This window comes from Tupaia chinensis, unplaced genomic scaffold, assembly GCF_000334495.1.
Source record: "Tupaia chinensis unplaced genomic scaffold, TupChi_1.0 Scaffold000113_1, whole genome shotgun sequence".
NCBI lineage: Eukaryota > Metazoa > Chordata > Mammalia > Scandentia > Tupaiidae > Tupaia > Tupaia belangeri.
The window spans coordinates 1,090,127-1,100,912 of NW_006159577.1; the positions used below are offsets into that span (position 1 = coordinate 1,090,127).

A 10,786-nucleotide genomic window follows, 5' to 3' on the forward strand; every position below is an offset into this window, starting at 1 on the left:
GGAGGGCAACCATGGATGCCAGGGACAATGGGGGAGGAGGATGGGACATAGCAGAGGGTGGGGGGTGGGGCATCAAGGGTGGCAAAACAAAAGGCAAGGTATGCAGGACATAAGAATTGGAAAATTATTTGCTGAGAACATGTATGCTGAGAACATGCTTGATTGAGCCAATGCACAGTGTATTTTGGATGGAAAATTCATTTGTGTGTTGTGATGGTGTATAGTGAATTAATGTAGAAAATGAATAAATTTAAAATTAAATAAAAGAAGTTGGAAATGATTAAAAAAAAAGAGAGAGAGAGAGAGAGGTTTTAAAGACAAACGGGAGGGGGGGGACCAGTGCGTGGCATGGTGGTTAAGGCACTAGACTTCCACATAGCTGACCGGGTTTTGAGCCCTGGACCCAGTAGCTTGAAAATAAAACTGGGCACATCTGTGTACATGCTCAAAATCCCGGGAGGAGAATGGGGAGAGAAGGGATTGCAGTGTGGCCTTCACCCCGGGAGGTGATTTCTCACTTTCCCCCTCTCTCTTTCTCTCTCTGGCAAGTACATACACCCTATGGCAAAAACTGAAAAAAAGAGAAGGACAAACAGATGAGCAGCAAGTACATTCCAAGCAGAGACAAGGAAGCAGGAGTGTGAGGAAGAGGGCCAACCTCCCTAGAAGACAAGGCTGGGGAGGGTGGGTTCCTGACAATATGGGAAGGTTGGAGTGGGGCTCAGCTAAAGGAAATAACACCTGGGTCAAGGAGAAAGGAATACCTGGTCCCTTCTAGCTTCCCATGAGAGAAATGGCCTGAGAACACCCCAGAGTCCCAAGGATGAAAGTCTCCAGTTTTACCTCTGGTGAGGCACCCAGTCCTGTGAGCAGTAAACACATAGAACATTGGGGTGAGTTGTTTACTTGTTAATGAGTTTGCACCACCTTCTGTATTTAATGAGTCATTCAGGCAATTCTGGGATGCTGCTGCTGTACCTGAACACCTCCTTTAATCTGGTTGGCTAGTTCAGATTAGAGAAATTGTAACACTGCTTCCTGTTTCCTGCAAGAGGAAGCAAAATCCAGGTTGTCAGAACTAACTCAGTCTGGAGATAATGCTGGATGAACCTGAACTTCTGGGGAGACACAGCTTCAACCACCAAGGTGTTTACTACTTCCTATGGCTGACTGAGCAACAGAGGTCAGGATTGCAATGAATTTTAGTATTTTGAAGGGGATTTTTAAAATATAGCTATTTGAAAGATGTTGCTTTAAAATTGCTTAAAAAGTTTTGGGGCCGGCAGTTGAAGTAATGGCTATGTCACTGGACTCTCATGTAGTCAACTACAGTTTGAGTCCTGGACCCAGCGGCTTAAACTATGCTGGGCACGTCTACATGCGTGCCCAAGATTCTGAAAGAAGAATGGAGGAGAAGGGATTGTGGTGTGGCCATCCCCCATAGGAGGTGATTTCTTGCTTTCTGTCTCTCTGTGTCTCTCTGTCTTTCTAGCGAGCGCACACACCCTATAGTAGAAACCTCTCCCCCCCAAAAAAATTGCTTAAAAAGTTTTAAACTTGGGGTCAGCCAGTGGCATGGTGGTGTAGATGGCTGGATCTCACATGGCCAGGAGAAGAAATGGAAGAGACAGTTGCAGCCTGGCCATCCCCCACAGAAGGGGTTGCTTTCTTACTTTCTCTACCTGCCCCCATTCCCAGTACATACGCCCTCAGGCCAATTACCAAAAACAAACGAAAAAAGAGCTTTCAACTTGATTTTCATTAGCACTTTTTTTATCATAAAATTTGAATTACAGCCTAATTGACAGTTAATGTTCTTTATGTACTGAGTCTACTAGAGAAAAAATTGGTATATAGATTTAAAAAATGTTTCCTGGACTCAAGTGAGAAATTACCTTTAACTCCTTGCCAGTCTCCTAGATAATTAATGAGCGAGTAGTACTCCACAGTAGTACAAAGACTCTGTTAGGTCCTATGAGCCAGTGGCCTCTGGTCCAAAAAATAAGACTTGCCTGTTTCCTCCATCTTACCTGATAGAACGAGACTCTTAAATCACCTTGTTTAGGTTAGAAAACAACGCAGAACACTGCACTTGCCATCAACCTGACATTTATAAGCACCTGATTTAAACGAACTTTACCCAAAGCATATTCCACAAGAGGCACTTCAAATTTCCCTGGGGCACAGCCCCTTCTGTTTGTAGAGTAAAAGGTCTTTCTTTTTCTTTCTTTCTCTCTCTCTCTTCCTTTCTTTCTCTCTTTCACCCTTTCTCTCTTTCTTTCTTCCTTTCTTTCTTTCTGCCTTTCTTTAAGTACACTGCAACAAACACTCTTAAGGAAATAAAACAATATAAGGCATCCAGCTGTTAACAGCAGTGCTCTCCATTCAGAAAGTATTTGTTTAGTGCTTCCTTTATGTCAGACATGACAGACTGAATGGCAAAAGAGGCAGACAGGGCTCCTGCCCTCTTTCACCCCTCTCTACTCTGGTGAAGGAGTAGATACTAAAAATTAACAAAATAACTACAAAACGTGGTTATTTTTATGAAGAGAAAAGCACAGAAAGAGGAATAACATCAGGGATGGGGCACTACCTACCTTAGGGAGTCAAGGAAGGGCTGAATGAGAGGACATTTCAGTAAAAACTGAAGGAGACTATGAGTTAGACCTGCTACAGCAGGAGGGAATCCTGTTCTGGGCAGAGGGAAAAGACTGTACAAAGAGCTTCGGTCCTGAAAGGATCTTGGTATGTTTGAGGGACTAAGAAATAAAACAAACGAAAAATCCAAGGTGTCTGAAGCATGTAATATTGGGTTGTCGGAAAAGTCGTGACGCATTTTTACATAGAAAAAAAAATACGTCATGACTTTTCCAATAACCCAATATATCAAAGCCTAGATATGTGATGAGTTTGAGGAGGCGGCTCTAGCCTAAGGACTGTGGAGGGCTTTTGGCAGGAGTGTGACAAAATCTGACGTATATTTTGCAGAGGTCATTTTGGCTCCGGTGGGGCACAGGTAGGACAAAGGAGAGGAAATAAAGAAATCGGTAGAGCCTACAATCATGACTCCAGCAACATGGTGACTTGGAGCGCCAATCTTATTGATTACAGAAGAGAAGGAGAGAAAGAAGCACACGTGGGGTATATTTTGGAGGTGGAACAAACAGACACACTGGCGGATGGAGGGGTGGGGTCAGTGAGTGAAAAAGAGGAGTCAAGCCTGAGTCAGAATCAAGCCTGAGTAATCGGGAAGGTGGGGCAGACTAGTGGAGAAACAGGTTTGGAGAGGAAAGTATAGCTCACTCCCTTAGTCACTGGAATAGCTTAGATCTGCATGTAGTGTTTCTCATACAATGTAGATGTGGAGCCGGAAACTGATGCCTACTCTAAACTAGCACACTCAGTGGTTTTTTGTTTTTGTTTTGTTTTGTTTTAAATCTCTGTGTACACAAGTGGAGTTTAGGGAACGGCAACAGTAAATGAGAGCTGGGGGCTTAGCTTAATGCTATGTTTGATAAATACCTGAGGACACTTCAGAAACTTCATGGAAAAATGCAATTAAAGTACGAGTTTATTTTGACACAAGAAAAAAATTGAAATCCAGGAATGCACTCACCAGAGAGATACATAGAGAGAGAAAGCAGTTAGCGTAATGGCTATGTCGCTGGATTCCCATGTAGTCAACCGTGGTTCGCGTCCTGGACCTGGTGGCTTAAAACTCATGCCAGGCGCGTGTGCGTGCGTGCCCAAGATCCCAAGAGAAGAATGGAGGAGAAGGGATTGCGGTGTGACCATCCCCTCTGGGGGGTGATTTCTCACTTTCTGTCTCTATGTCTCTCTCTGTCTGGCGAGCACACGCGCCCTGTAGTGAAAACCTCTCCAAAAAAAAAAAAATTGAAATCCATGTGGTTTTTTCAAAACATGTATTTTCCATGACCTTTTTAAAAAATAATTATTTAATATTATTTATCATTATTATTTCATTTGCTACAGAGCACATGCACTCACCAGAGAGATACATAGCGAGAGAAAGCAAGCAACTAGGTCCAGGACTCAAACTGCAGTCTGTCATGTGAGAGTCCAGCACCTTAACCACACCACCTGCTGCCCCTTCCATGACTTTTTTGAACTCTCATATGCAGTTTTACTCACACTGTACGTTCACTTAGGTTTGTCTGTTTACTCAGATTTTGCTTAGATTTGGCCTAAAGACCTCTAAAACCACCCTTGGTATTGTTGTTCACTAAGAAATTAGAGAAGAGACAATGCTGTTGAACTTAAGGAAAAAAAAAAAGATAAATTAAACTTGATGTACATTTTCATGTTATTTCATACATGAGTTATCTTTCCAACAGTGAAGTTAGTTTAGGAAGAAAATAATTAAAGACGTAAATGTACAAGCTAATAGCCAAAACCATTCTGAACAGCCCCAGGTTGTGAATTTATTTAATTTGCCCTTTCCCCATGGAGTCATTTCTTGGATCATTGATTTATTGTTATTCTTCGTAGCAGTGGTAGCCCCTGTTATCCCCTGCTTAATGCTAGAGTATGATCCACTGAGGAGTTTGAAGAGTTTATGTTTATTGGATTTTAATGACTCAGTTAACAAAGGTCACTCCTAAAAGTAATAGAAAACCAAGTGTGTGGAAATAGAATGGATAAGACAGACTCCGGGGTAGTTCTAGTAGTTATTTGGTATTGCCCTATGATGTGTTTTTTATTTTAAAAGGAATTTTAAATGGTCCTTCCTCTTAATCAATATACTGATGCTATATTCAACTATGCTCATACCATGTTATTAAAAACCCCTCAGTAGGGACTGACAAGGTGACGTGGTGGTTAAGGCACTGGACTCCCATGTGGTCGAACACAGTTCAAGTCTCGAATCTGGGAGCTTTCTTTCTTTCTTTCTCTCTCTGGTCAAATTGAATAATAATAATAATAAAATTAAATAAATAATTCTTTTAAAAAACCCTCAATAATAAAAGGTATATGAACATAAAAGAAAGGCTGAGGCATAATACATAAAATAAAATAGTTTCTTTGAGCCAGAGCTTAGGTTGAATTTGCCTGGATACTGACCCAGACCCATGCTCATCAAAATGATGATGAAAAGCTGGATTATAACAAAGAGAAGGGTAAGAAGAGGGGATGTTATAAATTATTTGTCAGGAGTTTACACTGGTTCATTGGAAATAATGCAGGCAACTGATTCGCTATACTTTTTTCTTTACATCATGAACTCAAAAACACTACCGTCAAGAAAGAGCGGGGGGAGGGGGGTTACATGTAAAAATCTATTATCTTTTTGCTGCATGTAGTTTGTTTACTGTAAACTAAAATATGCCTTTTGGGCAATAAACACAATGGGCGTGGACATGCTTGGAATCTCAGGCTCATGTTCACTCAGGCCTAAAATTTAAATGGACTGCTCTTATTTCACAAGTAGCATGTAAACACTAGGCTTAAAATAAATATGTCAGATAATGTTGGTATACCACTGTATTGTTAACATAATATCCATAGAGGATAATAGTATATAGTTATATATAATTACAACACAGTCCTCCCTTGGTATCTGCAGGGGACTGATTCTAGAACCCCCTCAGACATAAAAATCCACAGAAGTTCAAATCCCTTATATCAAATGGCACACTATTTCCTTATAACCTACATACATCGTTCCATGTACTTCGTTTATTTATGAGAGATTTTTGCTATAGGGCACATGCACTTGCCAGAGAGACAAAAAGCAAGAAATAACCCCCCAGGGGATATTGCCGTGCTGCAGTTCCTTCTCCTCCATTCTCCTCTTGGGATTTTGGGCACACATGCACATGTACCTGGAGTAAGTTTTAAGCTGCTGGGTCTGGAACTCGAACTGTAGTCTACTATGTGAGAGTTCAGTGATGGGACCATTATGACATCTGCTGGTCCCAATATACTTTACATCATTTTTCAGATTACTCCAAGTACCTAGCACAATGTAAATGCTATGTAAATAGTTGATATACTATAGTGTTTAGGGAATAATGACAAGAAAATAAGTTAGTACATGTTTAGTAAAGAGACAACCATTGGACCAGCAGGTGGTATGGTGTTTAAGGTGGCTGGATCCCACATGACCAACTACACAATTTGAGTCCCAGACCCAGCAACTTGAGAAACACACTAGGCACATACACAATCCATGCCCAAAATCCTGAAAGAAGGAAGAAATGGAGAAGAGATTGCAACATGACCATCCCCAATGGAGATGTGTTATCTCTCTCTCTTTCTCTCTGGTTAGCACATGTGTTCTCTGGCAAAAGTTAAAAAAAAAATTTTTTTTTTTAATCATTGGCCAAACGGTAACACAAACTACATGTCAGCAACAACCTAACATTTTTTTATCTTGATTGATTCCAAGGATACAGGACCCACAGATATAAAGGATCAACTATACTTGTTAACATACTTGCTTCCATTATCTTTGAGAGAATGAAATAACTTCAGTCTCAGGTGAAATCTTGTTAGTCAAGATTCTTTTTAAAAAAAAAATAATTATTCTTTTTTTTTTAGAGAGATTTTTCTTATAGTGCACGTGAGCTCACTGGAAAAACAGAGAGAGACAGAAAGACAGAAAGTGAGAAATCAGCTCCCCAAGGGGGATGGCCACTCTGCATTCTCTTCTCCTCCATTCTTCTCTTGGGATTTTGAGCATGCATGCACATGCTCCCGACATGAGTTTCAAGCTGCAGGGTCTGGGATTCAAACTGCAGTTGACTACTTGGGATTCCAGCGACATAACCATTAAGCCATCTGCTGGTCCCAGACATGATTCTTAAAATTATCTTAGAGATCATTTAATCTTGTCCTTTCACTTTTGTTTTTACTTTCTGTATGTGTATGTGTGTGTGCATGCAGTTTGCTATAGAGTATGTGCTTGCTGGAGAGAGAGAGAGAGAGAGAGAGAGAAATAGACATAGCAAGATAAATCACACCCCAAGGGAAAGGGCCATGCTGCAATCACTTCTCCATTCTCTTCTCTGGATTTTGGGTGCACACACATTTGCACCCAGTGTGATTTTCAAGCCACTGGGTCCAGGACTCTAGCCATTGCAGTTTGGCCATGTGGGATTCAGCTTTAACCTCTTTGCCACCTGCTGACCCTAATCTTGTCCTTTTAAATATTTACTGTGAATGATTTAGTGAATGTTTATACCAAATGGTGTTTACTAGACTATGAAAGAATGTCCTAAAGTAAATGGTTATTCTTAGAATTGTTTAAATAGATAAAAGCATTTATGAAAATATAAAAAGGAATACATCTACAGTTGTTCTTCAGGCATAAATTACTTAAAAGTATTTTCCACCTCACAATCCAATGAGATGAGGTATAAATGTTCCCAGGTCTAATACATATTTTTTACAGTTTTACAAAGCTTTCCTGACTTTTGTTGACTTTTCCAGCCTCACCTTTTCTCTCCTCCCATGCTACTACCTATTTTTTCTTTCTCGTTTCCCCCCCTTTCCTTAGCTACTTATATATATATATATATGTATGTATGTATGTAGATTTTGTCATAGGGCACATGCATCCACCAAAGAGAGACAGAGAAAAAGACAGTGAAAGGGAAAGTGAGAAATCACCCTCCCAGGGAGAATGGCCAGAGTCATAATCCATTTTGTCTTTTCCATTCTCCTCCTGGGATATTGGGCTCTCACATGCACACCTGGGATGATTTTCAAGTCATCAGGTCTAGAACTTGAACTGAGTTTGGCCATGTGGGAGTCCAAGCATCTTAACCATTATGCCATCTGCTGCTAACCCCTACATTTTTTTTTTTTAAATGGGAAAGATGGACAGAGAAACAGAGAAGCACAGTCATCCCACCAATAGGGTCTTCCTGTGACAATCCACTCCTAGTCTCAGCCACACATGCTCAGCATGCTCAGGGAAGTCCCGGGACATAAACCCAAGACCTTTCCCACTTGGGCCTAGTTATGTACCACTGTACCAGCACCAGGCCCCTGTGACACCTGCACTAATCTTCCTACTCTCAGCCTCAAACCCTGGCTACTCACTGAGACCTCAGGGCCACAACTAACACTGACCTAGTCATGGCTCATTACTCAAACAGAGCTGCAACATAATAAGTAATATGAAGGAATGGACTGATGAAGACAGTGAGAACTAAAGAAGTTGAAACTTATAGTTCACACACTTAATAATACTAACTGGAACAAATAAAGCTGCTGTATTTAAAAGCTACATTTCACTTCAATTTATTTCTTCATTAAGGGGGCATCCGTTTGACATGAGACAAAAGTTTGTGGTACACTAAGTTTCTTTCAATATGTTAAATAAAATGAAAAATCCAAGGAGCTATAAATGCAAATGATAGATACTATATAAAAATCCTATCAACTCAAGCAACTGTATCTCATAACTTACAAGCTTTTTCCTAGCAGATGAGTTAAAAAGAAGGAAAACATCCTAAAAACTTGTTGGAAACGAATAAACTTTGAAAGTATTAGCATTTCCCCAGAAAATGGATTTAGTCTGAGTACTTTATTTTTGAAATGGTGCAAGAAAAAAAATGACTTACTTTTGAGTCAAACTGCAACCTTCTATAAAAGTTTAAGATATTTCAAGTCTCCATAGAAAATGCTGTCCAGTGGGGGCAGCAGATGGCATAATGGATACATCACTGGACTCCCAGGTAGTTGACCTTGGTTTGAGTCCAGGACATGACATCCTAAAATTCACTCAAGGCATGTGTGTGTGCATGCCCAATATCCTGAGAGGAGAAGGGATTGCAGAGTGGCCATTCCCCTGGGGGGGGTGATTTCTTGCTTTCTGTCTGTGTCTCTGTTTTTCCAGCAAGACTGCACAGGCCCTGTAGCAAAAATTTCTCTCAACAAAACAAAACAAACACAAACACAAACAAACAAAAAACACTCTGTCCTGGGACCAGCAGGTGGCATAGTGGTTAAGGTGTTGGACTCAAGCATGGTTGACCCTGGTTCAATTCACAGACCCAGAGGCTTGAAACTCACACCGGACGAGTATGGGTGTGTGCCCAAAGTCCTGAGAGGAGGGTGGAGGAGAGAGATTGTGGGCAGCCATCCTCCCTGGGGGGTGATTTCTTGCTGTCTGCGTTTTCAGGGAGCGCACACGCCCTATAGCAAAAATCTCTCTAAAAAACGAAGAGAGAGGGAGGGAGGAAGGAAATGCAGTCGTTTAAGAAACAAATGGAGCAATGAGACAACAGCTTGGACAGAGACTGGGAAAGAAGGAACTTTCACGTAGTCCCTAGAAAGGTTTGGGGAAAAGGAAATCCGTAAGTTGAAGCTCTTGTTAGATCCGATAACTCCACTGTACGCCTTTTGTCATACAATAAAAACAACGCGGAGAAACAGAAAAGGAAATGAATTGTGAAATGTTTTGCCAGTAGAACCTCTAACAGGGATCACAGGGGAAGGAGGAAACAGGGTCTCATAAATACAAGGCCGGGCCTGGTTGCATGTTTAATTGCTGACATTTTAGAGGCAGGATGGGCTGTTTGCAATTCATGATCCAAACTACCAAACTGAAACAAGGACAGTGATAGTAATAACAAATCGAATTGCCTGGCGGGGATTTCAGGAGGAAACGCGCTGGGAGCTGCACCCTCCAGTCCACGCGACTGAGCTCCCCGGTTCCTCCGGCTTCCTCAAGGCGCTGGAGACCCAATCGGACGACCTTGGCAGGATTTAGTCTCCTTGTCCTCTCTCAGAGAGCTAAGAGCGAGAGGGGAACGCAAGACGTCCAAGTCCCGGAGCCGCGCGAGGGGCGCCCATACGCGATCCCCCACAGGCCCACGCCGGATCGAAACCCCCGACCTGCCCTGGCCCCATAACTCCACTGTACGCCTTTTGTCATACAATAAAAACAACGCGGAGAAACAGAAAAGGAAATGAATTGTGAAATGTTTTGCCAGTAGAACCTCTAACAGGGATCACAGGGGAAGGAGGAAACAGGGTCTCATAAATACAAGGCCGGGCCTGGTTGCATGTTTAATTGCTGACATTTTAGAGGCAGGATGGGCTGTTTGCAATTCATGATCCAAACTACCAAACTGAAACAAGGACAGTGATAGTAATAACAAATCGAATTGCCTGGCGGGGATTTCAGGAGGAAACGCGCTGGGAGCTGCACCCTCCAGTCCACGCGACTGAGCTCCCCGGTTCCTCCGGCTTCCTCAAGGCGCTGGAGACCCAATCGGACGACCTTGGCAGGATTTAGTCTCCTTGTCCTCTCTCAGAGAGCTAAGAGCGAGAGGGGAACGCAAGACGTCCAAGTCCCGGAGCCGCGCGAGGGGCGCCCATACGCGATCCCCCACAGGCCCACGCCGGATCGAAACCCCGACCTGCCCTGGCCCCAGCCTCCCTTACTCTGGGGCTCCATGGTCAGCGGCTGATCCCCAGCGGCGCCGCAGCCCCTCTCAACGCCTCTTCTCCGGGGCAGGCGTCTCTCGGGTTGCCCTGACAACCCAGAGGGCGGGGGGCGGAGGACTGGAAGGACGGCAAGAGGGAGGGACCAAAAGTCGCGAGGAAACGCGGGCGAGCGCGAGGGCCGCGCGTCTCCGGGGCGCCGAGCAGGGTGGCAGCGGGCTGCCGACCGAGGACCCTGCCCCCGAGGCCCGGGCGGGCGGTCGCGCTGTCCCTGGTTGCCCGGGTTTCCCCACAGGACCTGTCCCCCGACTTCCAGGGCGTGGGCCTCTGGGCCCCGCCGTCGCCGTCCCGAGGCGTCCGAGTGGCC

At 43.4% G+C, this 10,786-nt stretch overlaps 1 protein-coding gene across 2 annotated transcripts in view; it reads right to left on the reverse strand.

The window, feature by feature from the left end:
* Positions 1 to 10,484, reverse strand: part of FANK1 (fibronectin type III and ankyrin repeat domains 1) — a 112,327-nt gene extending 101,843 nt beyond the window's left edge. For both annotated transcript variants that reach the window (XM_027770131.1, XM_006143895.3), the window contains exon 1: positions 10,420 to 10,484. In XM_027770131.1, coding sequence (XP_027625932.1) covers positions 10,420 to 10,432 — 13 coding nt within the window. In that variant the 5' untranslated portion in view covers positions 10,433 to 10,484. The remainder of the gene's footprint in view (positions 1 to 10,419) is intronic.
* Between the last annotated feature and the right edge of the window lie 302 nt (positions 10,485 to 10,786).